Here is a 22609-nt window from a genome sequence, read left to right as displayed (position 1 = left end):
TAACTCATGTCCACCATAGCTTGAGTAAATGGTGATAATACTTCTTTATGCTAAATTACTTCCAGCACTGGGAATCTTAAAAGCAAATTCCTCTAATTTTATCACATGCTGCCTCTTTGATTCTTTCAGAAATACATTTTTTATTTCATTGAAGGGTGTGCCAAGTTAACTGAAAAAAAAGTTAGGAAATATGAAGCAAAGGCATAACCTTAATTCAACAAAGCCTCTTGGGCCAGAAAAAAGGATTTTGTACCAAAATTTCTACACATGTAGGGATTTTTCCCCTTGTATGAATGCGATATTTATCATGATTTTTGGAGGATTCTCTAATAATGTGGTCACTGCTTTCTGCTTCCAAACCAGAACGAGAAACAGAGGGAACAGTGACTTTCCATTTCAGAGGAGCAGCAGTGAGAGTTTTAGGTTTGGAATCCACCTCCTGGTTTATGTTTTAATTAGTCATGGAAACCTTCCTGGCGTGGACCGTTGCTACCTTTGGGTCCAACTTCTTGAGGTAGATTTTGCCTCTCCCTGACTAGCGGGGACAGAATATTCTGGATACCAACCCTGGAAAAGACTGGCAGTTTAGATGTTCTCTGCTGCAGCCCACTTTTCTTGAAATGTGCCCCACCCTGATGTCCTTTAGAAAAATTGTGACAATGGTCCTATTTACGGGAATCTTCCTAATGGTTACAGCAGGTTAATGGTTTTAATTTTTATGAATAATTAAGATATATCTTTTATGTACTGTAATCCTCCTAGAGTTGGGAGAATTAAATAGCATAGAAATGATTGCAAGCAAGCAAATAAATAAAATGGGAAGCATTTTGGAGATGCATCATACTCAGTTCAACTGACAATGAGTAGGATTTTGAGCCTCCTTACAGAACAGTTTTTCTTCTCACCAATAAATCCAGAAACACAGTTTGAAGAATGCCAATTTAGAGTACAGATGCCCTCTGCTATTTCAAAGAATCATGGAGCTGAAAGAGGCCAGGAACACCATTAGATGAGACCAAAATGCTACCCACAAATGTCTGAGATTTGCCATATTAGAGTAGCTGTCAGAAAGAAAGGGGGTGGGGCTTCCCATCTGTTTGTCTCTGAGAAAGCTGTCTTACTGTGCTGAGTAGGTAAAGAAAGGAAAAAGAAATACAGGTAATCGTTGATTTACCACCATTCATTTAGCAACCGTTCAAAGTTACGACAGTGTTGAAAAGTGACTTATGACCGGTCCTTGCACTTATGACAGTCACAGTGTCCCTGCAGTCATGTGATCAAAATTCAGGCACTTGGCAACTGTCATGTATTTATGATGGTTGCAGCATCCCATGGTCACATGATCACCATTTGTGACCTCCCCAGCTGGCTTCTGACAAGCAATAGCAATGGGGAACCATGCGATTCACTGAACAACCACATGATTTGCTTAATGACCAGTGAGTTACTTAACGACTGCCACAAAAAATGTTGTAAAATTGGGTGCGGTCATGTGACACCTCACTTAATGACTGCACCACCTAACAATGAATTTTCCAGTTCCTATTGTGGTTGTAAGTTGAGGACTACCTGTACATAGATGCTGCTGGCCAGGAGGTATCAGCAAGCATAATCTGGTTAGGTCAGGTGGGTTGTTTTAATTCTATTAGGCTAGAGCAGTGTTTCTCAACCTCAGCAACTTTAAGATGTGTGGGCTGGGGAATTCTGGGAGTTGAAGTCCACACATCTTAAAATTGCTGAGGTTGAGAAACATTGGGTTAGAGTGAACGGATGGTCATTTCAAAAGAAAATGCATTAGATTACTCCAGAGGAGGGTGGTGGATTTTGATTACTCCAAAGTGAGGGCAAGGAACCAGATTTTTCTTATTGCAAAACAAAAATGATTGTATGTGTGTTGGGAAAATACCGTTGATACATAGAGCTTTACATATGTCTTTTGCAAAGAAACCTACTATTGATTTTCAGTCTTTTGTGCACTTGGACAAGCAAAACAAAGCAGTTAGAGATCAAAGCTCATCAGGAACACTGACAAGATTATTTTGTAAATAGACAGTGAATCAAGGGATGCTGTTACTGCAGCAAAGAGCGTGTTAGCATGTCACACTGTTAGGAATCACAGTGGTTTCAGGTCAATGGATTGTCCAACTGTTTTGCTGAAAAGGCTATTTCTTGCTTTTAACATAGTCTGAACATTTTAAAACCCTGAAACCAAGACAGGACGAATGGCTAACTTTGTAAATTGCACTGCATTCAATTGATGCTCCTCTGAAAGCATTTGAAGAAAATTGCATAGCTTATTGTGGAATTGTTGCTACAGATGGAAGCAATCACGGCTCAGTAAAATTATTCCCAGTCATCATTTGATATTTTGACTGAAAGAACAGCGATTTGCAGTCAAAATTAATTGTGGTTTAGAATATACTTGATGCTGCTGATATGATTGCTCAGTGCATAAAGTGAAGTAGGCTTTCTTTGATATATGCATTGCACTGATAGGTGATAAATGCTTATAAGGTTTGGGGGACTCCAGTGTGATGAAAGGGGTTGCAAGTATTAAGTTGTTGCAGACATCCTCTTCTTTAATCAGTCTTAGGTCATAGGTTACCCAGCATGTATTTTGAACAATTGTATTCATCATGTGGTATAAACAATGGATGTTGACAAATGAGAACATTATTTTTTAAATTCTATCAAAATGTCATATTGTTCCAACTAAGCAGCTGATGAACTATGAGTTTGTTGATCCTGAATACTGAAAGCTGGTTTCTCAAAGAAGACATGATGGCTGTCATTATTCCCAGGAATTACAAACCTAATCCAGATGTTTCTGATCTTGTAGTCATTCTTTTTGTAACAGTTGAAAAAAAAAAAACCCCACCATGATTAAGACATTCAAACATGTGTTCAGTGAAATATACCCCAGACAATGCATTTGTTCTTAAGGGTATTCCAATTACACATTCAAAAAAAACTGAAAGGAAAATGACTCTGCTGGGCAAGTGCTGAAAAGCTTGAACACAATTTGCATCATTGTTCTTGAATGTAAGGCTCATAACTTCATATCACCTAAACTTAAGGTACTTTTGGGTCAAAAATACAAAGGCCAACCTGAGAAGTGTGTGTTAAATTCTACAGTATAATAAATTATTTGTACAACATATGCTTAGAATGGGAAAGAGGAGCCTAACTTTACAAATGAAAATATGTACATGGCACATTAGGTAAAGCAGAGTCTCTCCAAAGTATCCTATTTCTGAAAGTTCAAATATGACAACCCAGTTACATTCATGCTGTAAAAATGGCCTCTATGGCCAAGAATTGGATTACAAACTTATTTTAAAAATGCTCCCTCCATAATTTGAAGTAATATCAAATAGACTCATAGTGACAGTGCAAAACCGTTCATGTATTTGCTGGGCATAATGGTTCATCATGGGAGGAACTTAGAAAAAGGCAGTGAGGCAGAATCAGTAAAATTTCATTTGATATCAGTGATCCCTACTGAAAAGATCAGAGTGGTGTTCCATCACATCCAGCATCTTGTTTTTTGCAATGGCTGAACCTATGCCTCTAGGAAGCCCATGAGAACAGGGCCTGAAAATAATTGGCCAGAAAGCTCAGGGTAGGTCTAAGATCATGTAGGCACAGAGATTACCCCAAAGCTCTCCCCTTCTGCTAGAAGGATAAAGGAATTGTCCTCTTAAAAACAAAGGCGTCAGCTGGGTATAGGGGCTAGGTAAAGGAGAAAAGTAACATTCTGAGACTGATTAAAGCTTGCATCTGTACAGCATCGGTGAGCATCTGATAGAAACTCCCCATTTTCAGCAGACAGCTACTATGGTACAATAGCCAGAATGTTCAGTTTTGAGAGAGAAAGGTCCCAATCCAACCTTTTAGTTTGGTACAACTGGTTTGTCCTTGATAGAAAAGAGAACCTGGTTCTGTACTTCATGGGAATTAAGCATCAGTTTGTTCTAGGAGTTTTCTGAATTCCTTCTGTGATGGCTGAGACTGTGAGCTCCCACTTATTTAGGAGGGGTAGTATTCTGGGAAAATTGGCATCTCAGGGATTTCTGTTGATCTGAGAATGGTGAGAAATACCTTTTTCTTTTATTAATTTAGAACCGATTGGCACAGAATCCCAGCTGGCACTTTTGTGTATTTGTTTAATAAATAATCAAGCATCTAGAAATATTTAGAAATGGGAAAGATCGTTATGTACATAGTGCGATTTCTTATCCTGTGCAGATGATGCAGCAGTGGACCTTCCACGCAAGAAAAAGAGAGCCAGCACACTGTGATGGTTAAGGGTGTAGACTAGGAGTGGGGAGACCCAGATTCCCCGCTTTGGGCCAGTCATTCTCTCTAAGCCCTGCCTTCCCCATGGGGTTCCTGTTGTGTGGAAAAATACAAGGAGGGAGTGCTATGTATGCACTCTGACCTCATGAATTAAAGGCGGGATAGAAATCTAATAAATAAATAAATAAAAACCCTATTCCAATCTTTTAGTTTAATTACAGAATCCTTACAAATAATTTCAGCTGCCTTACTAATAAGTGGCCTCTTACATAGTAGAATAGTATTTTAACCAGGTTCTAATAAAACACTGTAAGCTGTATTCAACTCCCTATCCTGAGTTTTTCTTCTAGGACTTGGATTAATGTATTGTTTGTTTTTTTGCAATAGATATGATTGTCCTTTCAGCTATCAAAAGATGTTTTGGAGGATTTAGGATAGGGAAAGCAGAGACTGGGTCAACTATGCCAACCTCCCCCTAAAGTTAGACTGACAGCTACTTTAGCTTCATTTTGGAAAGCCATCCAAAGTGCAGTTGACCAAAAGAACTGACTCAGCTGAAATAAAACACAGTGTGTGGGGTGATATGATATGATTTATATCTGTAATACTGTATCTATGAGAGCTGATTCATAACATGCATGAATCATCAAGCAGCGAACAGACACATATGAATCAATCACTTGACCTCTGAATTCCCAACAATTTCTTTACACATTAAGCTTTTTAATTAAGGAAATGCTCTCTCAAGTTACATTTTTCATAACCCAACATAACATATGCAAAACAGTGAAAGACATATCTACTGGAGGGAGGGAGATAGAGGTGGCAACATGTCATCAGCTGAAGCATTCCTGATGTTCCCTATGCACTAATGAAGCGTAGGTATCTGCATGCAACAGCTGACAAATTCATGCGGCTGAACCTTATTACGCATCACCTCCATATTGCATGTTTGAATGGTAGAATCCTAAATCATCTCTGCATACCAAAAAGCAGGACATAAAAGGAAGGTTGGAGGTAAAAGCATTTCACAGACCATTCTTCTGTCCTCTACAGTCTGATGAAATCCAAAGGGCAACCCCCCCCCCCCAAAAAGCTACAAAGTTATGTAGTGATTTGGATGCCACAGAAGAATTGACTACTACGAGTCCTCACTGAATCTCCCAGTGATGTTTTTGTGATTGTTGGATGCATTAGAATAAATTTGGGCAAAACCTGGAAGACAATTCAAATCTTATACACAAAAACTAAAAGGATTTTAAAAAGATACGCTGTTATCCCTATGAAGCAGCAGCCTAAATGCTACTTAATATTTTAAAAGTGGATTCCCTTCATATATAGATACAAACAAATAAAAATATACTTTCTTTTGCAAACATATTTGCACAAAAATCCACTCCAAAGAGTTAGAGCAACAAATTCGCTCTTCTTTTTTTCCCTCTTGCTCTTTTAAATACTGTCTAGCAAATGCCTCTGGTCTATCAACTGTACAACAATAAATTCAAGACAGATGAAGGAACCGGATTAGGGTTAAATCCATTTCAATGGGCTAAAACATTTACAGGAAATTTCTTTGGGATATAAAACACAGAATTAGTAAAGAACCAAAACAAATGTAAATGGAGGCGCAAGTTTGTCATACTGTACTAGATGGGAAACCAAATAATATTTGCACTCTAATTCCTCTTCATCCAGAGCAATTCAGAATTGCATCTAACATGTTTTAAATGTATCCCTAAAAGCATCACGCCTAAATGTGACTGTCAATTGCTTGTAAGCAATGGTCTTCGGGAAGCCCCAATTCACTACAGTAAATACAGATTTGTGTTTGTAATTTGTGAAGTAGTTTTAAGCTTGCAGTTTGAGAAGGAAGTTTGATTCCCTCGCTTACAGAAAGCCAAGCTAGCAGGACAGGATTTTATTACAAATTTAATGAATGACGATCTAAGAATGCATGCAGGCACACATATACATAAAACTTAAACATAAAGCATACGGGGCACCTTGCTCAATCCAAGTTGTGAAAGCTGGCAAGAGCATTAAAGCAATAATGTTTAGCTTTCAGACACAGATTACTGAGGAAAAAATTAATCATCAGTTGAGCTGGAAAGCAAATGGTGTTTCAACTCAAGGATTCATTTAGATGTCCATCATTGACAAGTGATTATGGATGCCATATCTGACATGCCAAGGTTGTTTTGGGAAAATGGCCAATGTAATCTAATAAGCAAACTCTTGCACCAACATTAGGTTGCTCATTTCCCAAACTAGCATACTTTATATTTCTCCTTAAAGATACAAGGCTCAGTATTTTAGCTTCCTATAATCTTCCTTAAAATTAGCACTTTCTAGATATAGGGCACTACAAGTCAAATCCCCAGCCAAGTATGTATAGTTTGAAAAATGTGGAAGGTGCCAGGTTCAGGAAAGTTGTCTTAATGCTGAAGCCTGCATTCCTCATGAGATATCTAAATAAAAAGAGCTCAGGAAAAGAGATGTGTTTTCACCAAGATTTCTCTTGATCAGCCAGATTCACATCTCACTAGGCATTTGATGCTGGATACCAGAACCCAAGGATTACATGCACCTGTGTCAAATCAGTTAAGAAGATTGCACACAGCCTCGAGCAATTCTTTTCCCTCCAACTACATTGATGTATGTGACCCTTCCCATTCTTCTGTCCATGTTAAAAGGGGGAAGCTGCACATACGTAACTGCAAATGTACTGTCTGTCTGGGAAAGTTTGTGCTCCTAAAAACTATTTTGGAGAAATGTAAAGTTCACTAGTAGGATATAGAAAATAGATGTGATCATAATTGGTTTATGGAGAAAAGAAGCTCAAAGACAAAAATCAGTGTCTTTGTTAGGGATAGACAGTTGGAATGCAAGGAGTCAGTTCAGTCCCTGTTGTCCCCAACATCATTTGTGCAAGGTAAGCCACTGAATATGATCTCATCTGCTCTCTAACACAAACCTAGGCAAACATAAGCAAAAATGGTGTTTCAAATCAAGGAAGGAAGGATGGCACCTGCAGGCATTGCAGTGTTATGTCACAAGCTGTTCCTTTTGGGGAGCATGTATGCAGTGTCATGACCCATACAGAAAAGGGGGGCTTGTGTCAACAACACTGTGTGCATCATTTTGACTCCTCCACCTTTTGCTCCCCTGTGGCTGCAACTGGGAAGGAAGGAAGAAAGGAAACGAAACTCAGTTGCTGGATACAGGACAAAGACCTATAAATGCAATTACTGAAAATCTAGAATCTCACAATATGGCTGGAAGAATGATAATGTTGTTATTGAAAGAGTTCAAAACAACAACAGTACAAAGCTGACAACTATTTACATAGTCCACAAGCTCATTACTGATACAACACAAAATCCACAACAGCACTGAAATAGCTTTAGATCCACATTCAAAAGACCCAAAGCTGAAGATTCACAATGCCTTTAGTTCTGTTAAAGCAGTGGTTTTCAAAACTGTTTTGGAGAACCCTTGGATTTTTCAGATGGTCAACAGTGGCAAAAGAAAACAAAAAAGCCCTGCTCACAGTTATTAATCTTAATCTGCAAAGTGGTGTTCTCCAGATGTGTTAGGATCAAGACTATCTTAAATCCCAACAGACCTGGGGGATGCCAGATTGAGGCATCTGTTCTAGTTCTGCAGGGTAAGAGTCTTAGTAGGTTAGACCATGGTCCCATGTAAGCAGAATGAGCATCTCACAAGGCTTGAAACATGCAAATCGATTCCATGGTAAACAAGGAAGGTGTTTTAAAAATTTTGAGAACTCTGCATAAAGTCTGGCCGCTCTAAAGAAGAATTTAAAAACAATTCTCTATTGGTAACAGCAGTGAATATAAAGATATTCTTGATAACTCAGCGAGGCATGATCCAGAAGCCAACACAAATGCAGGGATGTTGCAATGTTTCTATAGCTAACTGTGAAACGTGTGACTGACACAATACAGCCATGATTTCATTAGAGAAAGTTAACAAAAGAATATGGAAAGCAAGATATGAATTATGCCCTTTATATGACCTTTCTTTTCTTTTAAACAAAAAGCAATGCACTCCAAAATTCTTTTGTTGGGCAATCCATATACAACAGAAGGCACTGTTATCCATAGGACCCCTTCAATTTCACATGGCAAAAACCTGAGAAGTGCAATTCCATTCAGTTTCAAACAGCTGGTTCCCCCTTTCCTAAGGAAAAGAAGAGGAGACAGATGCTTTCTTTTCAGTCCAACAACTTATAAAAATACCCACAAGAATTTATACATTACAGCAGCTGGTTAGAAAGAATGTCTTAATGAGGGGGGAAGGGGGTCAACTACTGCCTTTTCCAAAGGGGAAACCTGCAGACCTCTTGATTACCTTCCCTTGCCTGTTCATAAGTCACATTTTTTTTTAATAATGAAATATTTTTGCACAGTTCTTCAAGCTCTTTTCCCCTTCAGTTGCTTCCTGGAGCATTGCCAAAGTTAAATCCAGAGACCAGTCCTTTGTTATCAAATGTGAAGCCCGTTTGTTGTTCTATCCTCTTAGATTCTAAATAGAAAAGAAATAAAATGAATACTAAGAGACAGATTGCAAATATATCTTTATGCAGTACCAATTATACTTCCAATCTCTTTTCAACACATACCTTAATTAAATGTAATTTCTAAAGAACCTCTAAATATGGGGAAAAATCAAAACTGTTATAAGAAGAAACATACCGCTGTTTGAATCCTCTGCTATTGCTACTTCTAGATCAATTATTCAACATCTTTAACTTGCAGAAAAGTTTGGAAATATGTAGTATGTAAAACTAAATACTATTCAACCCTCCCCAATCTGGGCATCTTCCAGAGGGGTGGACTGAGCATCCAGCATTTCTCAGGCACCACCACCATTGTGGGAAATTCTGGGAATTGAAATCTGGAGCATAAACAGGTTGGGGAATCTCGGGAAGGCTGCACTAGTTCCACATACTTACTGGGCCACATACTAGTTTCTCAACCTTGGCAACTTTAAGATGTGTGGACCAGCTCTCAGAATGCTGGCTGTGGAATTCTGGGAGCTGAAGTCCACACATCTTAGAGTTGCTAAGGTTGAGAAGCACTGGACTGGGTATTGTGATGAACATTTAAGTGAACCTAATATAAAGCATGCATGCCAGACTAATGTTCCATATCACACCATTTTTCCATCTAGCCCATATGTTGACCAATATGAGCTAATCCTTTTAACTTGTAATGCCAAGGAAATGAACTTGGGAACTTCTGTATATAGAGCACATTCTGTATCACGGAACTGTAGCCCCAAGAATGAATGTCAAATCTATACTGAGAAGTAGTTATGACACACACAAAAATACACTTTTGAACAATGGAATTTTTAAACATGCTGTGTATTTGGACTCCCCACATCCTTCTGAAGCTTCTTTGTGTTTTTTTATGGAAATGGTGATAGAGGTAGGTAGTGAAGGGTTGGGGTGGGAGGTTTACAGAGACCATGTTTGCAGTGTCTCCCTAAACCACTATTGCCTCCAGATTCCTATACATTAAGCCATACTTAGATCATGAATACCCTGTTTCTCTGGATATAGTTTATTTCTTGGCTATTAGACATGTCAGCTGAGTCTAAAGGAAGTTAATGTCCAACAAAGCTTGTAAGGCTCCTACACTAATCTCTCCCTGACACCCACCTCCACAATGTGGAATGACTCACTGAGGATTCATTCTTTTCTTCCTCCAGCATCTGGTCTTGTTCTCTTAAAAGGAGTAAAAGTATGTGAAGTGCCACACCACACCTCCCAAAATTTCCCTCTCAAACTGTCCTATATATAAAAGGACAGTTTCTCGTAATGGACAAAAACAAAGAAAATTAACTTGGGACAGTTTAGATTATTTTACTGGGCTGCAATAACTAAGAGTTCCTATTGATAGACTTTAGACTGTATGCTTTCTACTAACATTCTTGCAACTGACCTGCAGAGCTTCTCCGGTGTTCAGCTAATGTACAGATTTCCTGCAACTGAGTCTTCTGATCAGTGCTGAGTGGTGCTGTCAACAAGTGGTACCAGCCAGCATCTCGGCTTTGTATAGCTAAAAAAACAGAATAGGTTTCTTTCAAGAGACATATAACTTGCCAAACTCCCACTCTACATCATTAAGCTATCAAGCACAGAGACCTACTTTTAAAGTAAGTGCACTGAGTTGAAGTTTCTGCTGTGTGGGAGATAAACTGTTTTAATATTCTTAGTGATTGATCTCCAATAACAGACCAGTTGTTTCAACAACTTTATTCCCAGAAATATGAACCTCTTTATCAACAATATTATATCTTGCTGTTGTTCCCAGATTCTCAGGGCACTTAATCATCAAGAACAACTGAATGGGGCAAGTTAGCTGAGAAGCAGGGACTTACCCTAAGCCAACCTCTGAGATTCATAGCCAAGCAAGATTTGAACCTGGGTTTCTAAACTTGAAAGTCAACATTACGATTAACCTGAATATAACAGACTTATGTACATTTCCTGGCTGATAATTGACATTTAGCTGAACGGAGTATTCAGCTTTGTATATATGGAACTGCTTTCCACTGAATCCACTGATTAATCTTGTGGCCCAGAAATAGGAAACCCTGGGATCTTCTAGATGCTGTTGGCCTGTAACTTTCATCAGATGCAGCTAGCGTAACCAATCATTCTGTTGTATCTCAATAACACTGGCAATGCTACAGGATTTCCACCACTGATGTAGGGATTTATAAATAAAAAATAGTTTGTCAAATCAGCTGGATTTTTAAAAAAAACCTAAAGATAACAGTAATCTTAGAAAAGTCAGAAGGGAAGAAATTCTGCTTTAAAAATATCTATACCTAATAATGCCTGTGTGAAGAACTGATATTCATCCACACCATCTTCTAGATCAATAGGAGTGCTGAAGCCTTCTAAAGCAGTTTCTTCTAATGCTTCATCATCCCAGTCGTCATCATCGTCATCTTCTTCATCATCGTCTCCTGCATCACCACCGCCACCGGCATGGTTCTCCTGCATGTCTTGACTTGCTTCATTCACTTCCTCTTCATCACTTGGAATCTCTTCTGCAAAATATATTTTTTTAAATCAAGGCAAAGAATACAAGGAAGACAAAGATATATTTTTAGCCAAAAGCACTGTTTCAAAATTAATGATACCTCCAGGGAGCACTGTATGAACAAACATTCCTTAAATTGCAATCCTGGTAAATGTGATCACGAAAATATATATTTTTTAAACTGAGGAAGGCTAGTTAGTGGAAAAAGTCACTTCTGATTAGTAGACCTCTGAAATTATCCACCAAACTCTTTTGAAATAACCTTTCTTACAGAAAAGTCCTTCCCTGAGGAGTCCGTGCAGGTCACTGTGTATATTAGGTGTGCAGCTATGGAAATAATAACAGATTTGTCCTTAAAGATAGGGAGAAGATTTTTTTCTCATGACTAAGGGAGTGCAATGGACTGAGGTCAAAAGAATAAAATGTAGAGAAGAGAGTAACTTCTTCCCTAGCCTGATCTACAATTTTCCTGTAGGGGAAGGAGTTTATACATGTGCTTGTGAATATTCAAAAATATTTGGAAAACACAAATCCTCCCTCTAGGCACAAGTGAAATAAATTATAAGTATTTTGCTATTAATAAATGCTTATCATAACAGCTAAAAAATGACAATCTGCTCATACCATTATCTTCTGCATCATTCTTTTCAGCTTTTCCATGCTCTTCATGTTCTGTATGTTGCCGGGTGGCACACATTTGTTTTAGTCCCAAGAATAGGAGGAGAACTGATGGGACAATCTGGGCAGCCACAGCGTCTACTGAAGGAGGTCGAGACGGCAGTCCCATGAGAATGCTCAGTCCAATGATGCACATCTTCCTGTCATGAAGACTGAACATACACAATTCATTGATGAGAGTTAATTTATCTAACAGAGTAGCTTTCTGTAAGTTAGCTAGGAATTGTGAAAAATGAGGTCAAACACATCTGGAGGATACTAGGTTGAGAAGATAGTTACAGAGGCTTCTAGGGAGAATCCTAAATGGATGTCCCTGTTCTTAAACTGAACTTGGAAAATTCTATTCTAGGCTTCTTCTATATAATAAGAACTATGAGGCCTTGGTCACAGCTCTCTTGGTGACAATACCACAATAACAGAATACTTTTTTCCAAAGAGATCTACCATACTCAGTTAGAATCTCTGCCCTTCAAAGATTTTTTGCTATTTTTTAATTTTTTGATAATACTGTTGAAAATATTTATTATCTTTTAATTTATTTATCTTATTTGTTTATTATCTTTTTTCCTGGTATTGCTTAAATGAAGTATGTTTGTGTGTGCATACACATATACACATGTACATACAGTATATACACACTTTTTTTTTACACATACATACATACTCTTGCCGCTCCTATTTACAGAAACATCTATATGAAATGGTTGGGTGAGATCATCCGGCATCATGGGATGAGGTATCATCAGTATGCTGATGATACTCAATTATATATCTCCATCCTGGGTGACCTAAGTGATGCTGTGGCTACCCTTTCACGGTGCCTGGAGGTTGTAGGGGCCTGGATGGGTGACAACAGGCTTCAACTGAACCCTGGTAAGACGGAGTGGCTGTGGGTACGGGGAGCCTCAAGATCTGGGAGTTTATCAACTTTGGTTCTTGATGGCGTCGCACTACCCCAGACAGACCCAGTGTGTAATCTGGGGGTCCTCCTGGACTCATGACTCCTGTTTAAAGAGGAGGTGGCAGTCATGGCTAGGAGGGCCTTTGCGCAACTTCGTGTTGTGCGTCAGTTACACCCCTTCCTTGATTGGGAGGCCGTCCGCATGGTCACTCATGCCCTGGTCACCTGCCGGCTGGATTACTTCAGTGTGCTCTACATGGGGCTACCCTTGAAGAGTATCCAGAAGCTACAGCTGATGCAGAATACAGCAGTGCGGACAGTTCTGAATGCCTGTAGGGGGGCCCATATAATACCACTGTTATGCGAGCTGCATTGGTTGCTGGTTTGTTTCTGGGTGCAATTCAAGGTGTTGGTTATCACACCTTGATATAAAGGTGATATAAAGCCCTTAAATACCCCCCTATAAATTAATGGGGGGTATTTATTTTTTAACTGTTTGTGGCTTTTACTTTCATTGTGAGCTGCCCAGAGTCACCCACTGGGGGAGATGGGCGGCATACAAATTTAATAAATAAATAAATATATCTATCTATATCTATCTATATATAGCTATAGATACATCTGGACACATAGAATCCTCATTTAACGACCATTTGTTCAGCGTCATTCAAACTTATGACAGCGCTGAACAAGTGGTACTCACAACTAGTCCTCCTCATACTTATGTGGGTTGCAGTGTCCCTGTAGTCACATGATTGCAATCCTGGTACTTGGCACACAATTACAATGTTGCACAGTCCTGTGGTCATGTGATTGCCGTATGCGACCTTCTTTGCTGGCTTCCTACAAGCGAAGTCAATGGGGAAGCTGGCAGGAGATCGCAAATGGCAACCAGATGACGTCGTCTTAATGACCTGTGGTGATTTGCTTAATGACAGCAACTGGAAGTGCTAGAATTTCCACTGCTAAGCAATGCGGTCATGTGATGTTGTGCTTTACGACTGCATCACTAAGCAACAGAAATTCCAGGCCCAATTACTGTCATTAAATGAGGACTACCTGTCCAGATATATTTGGACACTTCATAACACTTAAATGATTTTTAAAAAATATGTGAATATGTAATATCAAATCAGAAATTATAACAGGAAAGGACTGCTGAATTACCACAGATATCATCCAAAACATTCTCTCTGATTTAAATTGGTTTAATATACAAAAAGAGAGAAAAAGGAAAACAGAAAGGCAAACATAAAGGACAAAACTCACAAAATTAAATACAAGAAAATGGAACAAAAAATTGTATTATATATAAAAATAATTCATCCCAGTTTTTAAAAATGTAATTAAATACTGACTATTTCAAATAATCTATTATAATAGAGAACTGTAAGCAAACACATATTGACAATTCAAGATTATAAGTGTCCTTCAAGCATTGAGGAACCATCTTTTTGGTTGTCCCTACAAAAATTCCTAATACTTGACATAGAGACAAGTTCCAACTTTCAAGAGACGATTCATTTCTTTAAATCATACTGAGCTCTGTAAAATCATATTATCACATTTACAGATATTATTCAACACAGACAATAATAAGATAAGCTTGTATCATATGTCAAAGTGTCCCCTCACCCACTTTACACTTCTAGCCCAGTGAAGTTGATACCAGGCTCTTTTAAATAATTCTCCAGGGTGTCCAGTAAACATGAAAAAAAATCTTTTATTGAATTAGTCTTGCCTTAAGATCATAAGAAATATGCTTAATATTCTTTAGTCCCTTAGCTGTTAATTTGTTATGATGGGATGTTCAAACTCTTCATTCCATAATTCTTGCAAATAACCAATATCCATCTTAGTGACACTCTTTAATTGTTTATAAAAGTATACTGGAATCTTTGAATAATTAAAAAAACCCTCCTATAGTGGCAATTATTTAAGAGTTTTAGACACTGCTTAATACATCTGGAATAAGTTATGAAATAAAGAGAGGTGTTATTTCATAAAGTTAGGCAGTCCAAATTCCTCTCGCAATAATTCAGTAGTTGAAAAACTTGACTGACAATAAGGCCAGTCTAAAGTATTAATACCTCTACTTGTTCATGACTTCCAAAAAATATTTTCAATATATGTTTCTCATAAACAGCATACATTGAAACTTGTGGTGCCTTACAAAATGCTATACATTCCTATCTAGTTTATGTATTTTATTCATTCATTCCATTTTCATTCCTTGGCAATTCACAAGATATATATTTCTTCAATATACAACTCTTAAATCTTCATTATGGCCATTCCCATTAAAGATATAATTGAAGCAACAAAACCTGGCCAGGGAAAGATTCAGAAATAAACTAGAGCAGAATCCTACACTGAATCGGGAGCATCTTAAAGTTTTGTAAGCAATACGGTTCTTCTAAACGTTGTGGAGAAGCAGGCACTGTGCCTCCCCAAAGAAAACCCTCCCTTTTCCAGGGGAGGCAGCACTACCCTCCAGCCGTACTGCTTTATGGAAAGGCTTGCAAAAATCACTAAATCCAATTCAAGAATTAATTATATGGATGCACCTTTTAAAAAAGCATTTCAGTGAGCTAACTTCAAAGTCCTAGTATCTTTGGGGGTGGGTACATGGAACAAAGCCAAAATATAGTATTCTAAAACTATAATTTTTATTGTACTCAAAAATGCTAGGGAAAATACAGGTAGTCCTTGACGTATGACCACGATTGGGACCAGAACTTCCACTGCTAAGCGATGCAGTCATTAAGTGAGTCCCGCCTCATTTTGCGACCTTTTTTGCTATGGTCATTAAGTGAATCACCATGGTCATTAAGCGAATCATGCAGTAATTAAATGAATCTGGCTTCCCCATTGACTTTGGCTGTTGGAAGCCCCTTGGGAAGGTTGCAAATGGCAATCACACAACCCCAGGAAGCTGCAACTGCGGTAAATACATGCCAGTTGCCAAGCGCCCAAAATTTGATCACGTGACTGCAGGAACATTGCGACGGTAGTAAATGTGAGGACCGGTCATAAATCGCTTTTTCAGCACCACTGCAACTTTGAACAGTTGTTAAACGAATGGTTCTAAATTGAGGACCACCTGTATAACAGTTACAACCCTGTAAATTGCAAAGTCAGTTATTGTCAAGCATAGTTTCCTGGGGGTCATGTGTCATATTTTGAAGGAGTCTATTGCATAACCACACATGCAATTACTAATGAGGTAAATCTCTTACCCTCCAGTAAATTATAAAAGAGTCACCTATAGATCTGACAGAGAGATTAATCTGAATTGGATTGAAAAAGAGCACTCTCATGCAGACTTAAACTTAGTAAATGATCATAGCACACAGGAGCAAAAAACAATAGATATTTTGTGGGAGGAGGAGGAGGAAAAGAAGAACAATATTTAGAAAACAAACATTAGGGACGCTGCCTGTACTGGAAACCTTTAACAACATTCAGCCTATGAATGTCCCATTAAGATGATCCCGCAATTAGTTTAAAATGGAAAGATGCCACACCTCTTAAAAAAAAGCAACATTCAGATGATTCTTTAAATAATTCAGAAGAAGATAGTATGTTTGGGGATGGGGTGGATGGGTGGAGAAAATGGAATAGATATTAAATAATAATGCTAATAATTTCATATGGTTTTTACCAGAGGAGATAGCAAATTAGAGAATTTCAGGAGCTTATTATGATGAGGACATCCTCAGTCTGTCTCAGTATTTTAGGACATTTTCTGGCAAGTCAGAGATAATACAAAGATGGACAAAACCAGCTATATACTAATACTCCCTAGTTCTAATATAATATGTCAGACTTTTTGCTAGTTTATGCCAAAATGAATTTGGATAGTATGTTATACTGCCTGTTGTAGAAATACAACCATTGTCTTCCCATGCTGTATGAACCAGGCCATCAGATTAAGGCATAATATGGCCTACGCATTTGGGCACTGCATGTTATATAAATACAGGAATTGTATTTTGTTGACATGAAGTTAGAGTTTAGCATCTTCTGTGAATCTATGTTTTGTCAACTAATGCCACTATTGTCTACTCCAGAGATCAAACATGGGACTTTCTGCATTTAAACGGCTCTTCCACTAACCTATCATCACAAATCGCTCACATATAATTAACCTTCATATCATTAAATTCATCTTGCAAGGTTACTCATGTCACAGGACACATCCACACTGTACTCATTCCTCGCTCTTAATCTATGAACAGGGCCAAATGTCAGGCATCCAGGCACAACAGAGCAAGAGCGCTTTCCTTTGGATGTGACACCAAAGAACCAGCTATTTTCCTCAAATGACATGAACCGAGAACAGACTAGGTGATCCAGACTAGACTACTGCAATCATTTCTTATAGGAACTGCCTCTGAAAAGTGTCCAGAGAAACTGAGGCAGCCAGATTATTAATCAAAGCTGGTAAGTGGGATCATGTCACTCCCTTTGTAAAGACAGCCCCGTGGGCTTCTTGTTTCATTTACAGGCATAATTAAACATCTTAAATGGGTGAAGATCAGGATATCTGAAGAACCAGTTATTCTAATATGAGCTTGACTGAGTATCAAGATGGCCTGGAGAAGCTCTACTGTGCAACTCACCAACATCAACATTCTGTCTGACAGGAAAAAGAGAGCCTTTCCTGCAGCGGCTTGAAGATGCTGGAATCCCCCCTCACAAGTGGGTATCTTTGACCTATTTATTCGCATTATGCTCTTGCTACTGTTTATGAATATTTCATGTGTTCCTTTTTCAAATTTTGAAAAAGCCCATTTTGGAAGCTTTTTAATCTGATGCTTTGCTGAGCTTTAACTACCTTTTTTGTACCTATATTCTTAAAGATAGTTGGTATATAAATATTTATAACAAGTGCAATGAACTGCAAGATGACTTTGCAGTTCTAGTGAAAGCCTGATTGTCTTGGTTGGCATCCTGACTCTCAACCAGCCTCTGAGTCCAACTGCAGCAACTTCTCCTCCCTCTGGAAGGAAGAACCTTGAAGCCAGACCACACTGTGAGCTGCAAGAGCGGCTGCCCTTCTCTGTATCCACAGCAAAATATCCCTAATTATAATTGCATCTCTGCGTACATTTTAATTATAAGCTGCTCAGGAAATCAATCTGGACCAAAAAGTGCACTATGATTTTGAAAATATACATAGGGAAATGTAACATGTATTGGAAAGTACAGAAGGCTAATTTAAAAAGAAAAAACAAAAATTAGTAAAATTGGGGATTTATTTATATAGCTGAAGTGGATTATTCTTAGTCACTGTGGTGCCAAAGCCAAGAGTAAAAGCTACACATCCTATGATTAAAAGCCAACAGTAGTTAAGTGGTTTAGAAAACAGAATACAAAGTAATTTGCTTTTCGCTTTTTAAAAAGACAAAACATTCTTAATTTTACGTAACATCAAATATACAAGTGCCAATGACAAGTTGCCCTGCTAATGAAACTCAGCCAATTCCCTATAAAATGAATTCAACCAACTGTAACAGTCTCCCATTATGGTTTTAAATATCCTGATTTAATTTAGCTAGACTATGTTAACGTATATGCTTTCTTTCTGAATTTGACATTACAGCTAAATCCAAGCAAAGTGGGGAGCTCAAATTGTAGCTCCATGCACTGGATGCCACTTGGGGAGAGAGAAAGGTAAAGTTTTCTACAAATAGTACTTCGTACTATTCATACAAAGTAGGGCTCATGAGAAAACCTTACTCTGAAGAGGAGCACATCAATTTAATTTTATTTTTTTAAAAAATACCATTCCAAAGGCCACTACATGATATTTCATAGTACAACAGCACACCTTGGGGCAGGGAGAGGGAAGCAAGTAAAATTATCCTGGCATTTCCTCTCAAAGTAAGGTCAAAAGGTTATTCTCCAAGAAACCGGAAGGTGTTGAGAAAGAAAGCGCCATACACCTACCCAAGAAAACAGTCTGTGTCATTCATCCACTGGTTTATAAACTGTGCAGTGATTGGCTCTGGGTTATGAGGAAACCGGATGTTCTCTAAAGTGTGCAAAAGGAGCTCTGGGTTGTAGTAGAGGGCAGCAATGGCAACCTGGAGACACATGGTGCGGAGCTCACTGGTTTTAACCCCTCGCGTTAAGCGCTCAAGAACAGCTTCTACGAACAGCGGGATGCACTAGGGATAGAAACAGGAGATATGGGGAGAAGCAGCAAGGGAAAGGGGAAAAGAGAAATAGGTTGAAATGTTTCAGATATTGATCCTATATAAAAAAGGATTCAGCCCTCCTCTTGCTGAAATCAATTACAACTCTGTTTCAGTGAGGTAGCACACACTTCACACTTCCTTAAATGACCTTGAAGGATATTTTGTAATAACTGGATGGGATACTGGCCTCAGAGTTCTGTTTGCTAAAAAAAAAAATCCAGCTGTTTCCCCCCCTTCTCTCTCTCTCTCTTTCTCTCTCTCTCTCTCTCTCTCCTTTTAAAGGCACTGTGATGATTGCTGTTGGGATTTATTGCCTCAGGAAATACCAGAAGCCAGAGGAACTGTTGTGTAAGATCATCAGAGGTCAGGAACTGAAATATCACTCTCCTTTCTGCTCCACCCCATGGCTAGGAAATTCTTTTTAAAGAAGAAAAAAGGGAGTCACTAAGTAAAAGAAACCAAACTCTGTTTTCCTTAATTGTTTGCTGGTCAAGAAACTCAATTTTTCTGGTTATGTAACTTTGATGAACTCGATCTTTTTTTTTTTTTTAACAGATACAATCCATATTCATGTAATATAGGCCAAACCTGGTACTCCTGGTTTGGCAATCTCATGTTCCTTGTCCAGATGTACTGGACAACATCATCTTTGTTCAATAACCATGCGGACTCAGGATAATGGCTACTGTATTCCAAAACATCTGCAAGCCCCAGGTGTTGTTATGGACTACCTTTATGTCACCCGTGAACCTCTCATGGCAGTGGTTGGGTTTCATTTTCAAAGCTTGAGCGCCATCTGATGGGTGAATGCAGAAAATAAAACCCTTGTCATCAAATCAAGAGCAACTGGTGTGGGGAGGAAGCCTCCAACCTCTGCCATCCTCAGTTCTTCTCTTGACTAGGTGACTAGTTCTCTCCCTTGTTTGTCCCACCACAGTCCTCCTTCACCCTCTCAACATCTTCTCACTCCATCTGACTAGTTAGAGCAATGCGGCATTACCTAACAGATCCCTCTGAGCAACTGTCAGCAATGCTCTAAGGGAACTAGTGACACGCCCTCCTACTGCCTATAGAGACCCTGAAGGAAGAGCTGCTGCCATCTTTGGCATGAGCCTGTTAAAAAAAGAAAGAGCCTATCAAAGTCCCCCCCTCCATAGAGCAACAGCTATGCCATGTTCAGGGAGTTTTCACATGATCCACACAGCTTCCCCTTAGCTTAACTTTCAAGGATGTCACAAAATAGTTCCACAGCATAGCTAAAGAAAAGGGCGCACCCAGGTTGTCTTGCCCTCTCGTTAAAAAATATTGACAAGTGAAGGCCTTCCATTTAGGAAGTCCTGGGGCCTTAGATGCTCTAAGATCAAATGGAACATTATTTTAACTGTCTTTCATGTATCTGTTGAACTCTTCGGTAATCTTTCCCACATTCTGCAGATTGTATTACAGTACCTTGTATTACCTTGTATTACAGTGATGTTTTAATTTTCTATTGTTATTAATCCCTTTGAACTATAACTGAGGAAAAGCATGCCAGAAAAATTTTAAACCAATCCCACTTTCCTGATGGCTCAAGTGAGAAGGGAGGAAAAAGGAACACTAGGCCCTGAATATGAGGCAATCCCATTCATCCCAGTTGCATCAAAAGGAAAAAATGCCTGTCTGCAAAGCACAAGCTTCACCCCTCCTAAATCCTTTTTCTTAGACATACAGGTCTCCAAGACTCTGGCTGAACCTTATGAACTAGGCAAAGAAAAAAAATTCCAATCAATAATTACCTGATCAATACCCCTTCCTTTGCACTGCAGAATAATAATCTCTAAGAGCTTCGCTGCATGGCACTCAGCATCTTCACCTGCATCACCAGTTAGGACCTACCAAAATAATCAAAAACTGTTTTAAGCCTTCAGATTCACTGAGAAAATAGACATTTTTTCTTGGTGATTAAAAAAAAATGCTCCAACACAGCATTTTAAAAATCTGTTTCACTGAATTCATATAACATTTGACAAGACATTTTCTAATATAGTGTGACTTCTCTAAATGATCTGCTTCACATCTGAGACACTTGAATAACCTGCTTGACACCTGAAATCACTAGATGGTAAGAAAAACAGCACTCAAATACCAATTATGTGACTGATTTTGAGGAACTAGCCAGGATCATTTCTGATCAATACTTGGGTGGGAGATTACCAATAATTCAGGACAGTTGGCTAGATTGGGAAGTTGAAAAAAAAAAAATCCTGGAAAAAGGCAATATCAAACTCTTTCCATACTGTTGCCAAGAAAACATGAAGTCACCAGAAGTAAAGTTCAAGAAATTTTTACATTATACTAAAACAAGGCATACAGTTGTCCTGTCCAAGCATTCAACCTTAATAATGTAGGTATTCATGTGTACAAGGGGCAGGACTACACAGGCTAACTCTACTACCAGTATTAAGTGAAGAGAAAATGTTGTCTAGTTTACTTGAATGTGACAAATGTCCAAGGCACTGGAGACTGGTTTTGCCTAAATGTCTAGTCGGGATTAGAACAACACTGAGAATTGGTGATTTTAAGGTATTTCCATAATGGGTATACTTATATTCCTATACATTTATTTATTTATGCTACTTTTACTTTTTCAACTTGAATACTGCCTAGTCCACATAGATACACAGCAGTTTATAAAATAATTAACAAAAACATCCATTAACCATTAAAAATGTCCACAGTAAATAATAAACAAAACAACCAGTAACTAATTAATGTTTATTCTACTGTAATCAATAATTACAATTCCTGATAATTTTTTTTCAACCAGGACCAGCATTTTCTAGATCAGATCAGATTTCTTTATAAGAACTGTTAAAAAAAAAAAAAAGGTTCAACAGTAATCAGTGAGTAACAGGCAGGTGAAGCCACATTTTTCATCCTGTTCTCAGGTCCGATTTCTCAGATTCATAGCGGTGTAATAGAGCAAAAGGCCATTTAATCCAAAATGTGTAAGTCAAAATCGTCAATCCCCGTACAAAGCAATCTACACTGCACAGACCTCCACAAGCTACAAGCAGAATAAATATTGGGCAGGGCAAAAGGCCTCTCATCATTCAAATGAAACAAATCAGGGCAGAGCCTTTTGCAGGAAGAAGCTCTCCCACCCTATCTGTATTTTGCTCAAGAGGAAGCAAGAGTGGGCATTAGAGAAGAGAACCCGTATTTGTCAGAAGTAGCAAAAAACCATAGGCTTATGACACCTAAAATGACAAAAACATTCTCATGCATTCATGATATGAATACACTAGGTGGCACAATGTAAGAAACTAAAGGGCTGGAAAAGGTTCCTTCAAACGGAAGAGATTCCCCTAATGTTTTACGAAAATTCCTGTTTAAAAAATATCCACTTCCAAACTGTTAAGTAGTGCATGCATGCTGTCAGCAGAAAACAAGGTGCAAGAATG

The 22609-nt window shown here is 38.5% G+C and overlaps 1 protein-coding gene across 1 annotated transcript in view; it reads right to left on the bottom strand.

Moving 5' to 3' along the window:
• Positions 1 to 4873: 4873 nt before the first annotated feature.
• IPO8 (importin 8) overlaps positions 4874 to 22609 on the bottom strand; it is a 43461-nt gene continuing 25725 nt past the window's right edge. The window contains exons 20-25 of the mRNA XM_007439687.4: positions 20942 to 21037; positions 18916 to 19136; positions 12006 to 12211; positions 11164 to 11388; positions 10272 to 10388; positions 4874 to 8847 (exon numbers count right to left, since the gene is read on the bottom strand). Of these exons, the coding sequence (XP_007439749.1) occupies positions 8753 to 8847; positions 10272 to 10388; positions 11164 to 11388; positions 12006 to 12211; positions 18916 to 19136; positions 20942 to 21037 (960 nt within the window). The 3' untranslated portion in view covers positions 4874 to 8752. The remainder of the gene's footprint in view (positions 8848 to 10271; positions 10389 to 11163; positions 11389 to 12005; positions 12212 to 18915; positions 19137 to 20941; positions 21038 to 22609) is intronic.

Source organism: Python bivittatus, unplaced genomic scaffold (assembly GCF_059951505.1).
Source record: "Python bivittatus isolate LINGU-HERP-01145 unplaced genomic scaffold, Pbiv_v1 ctg000330_np1212, whole genome shotgun sequence".
NCBI lineage: Eukaryota > Metazoa > Chordata > Lepidosauria > Squamata > Pythonidae > Python > Python bivittatus.
The sequence above is the reverse complement of the archived record's forward strand: the minus strand, read 5'-3'. Positions and strand labels throughout refer to the sequence as shown.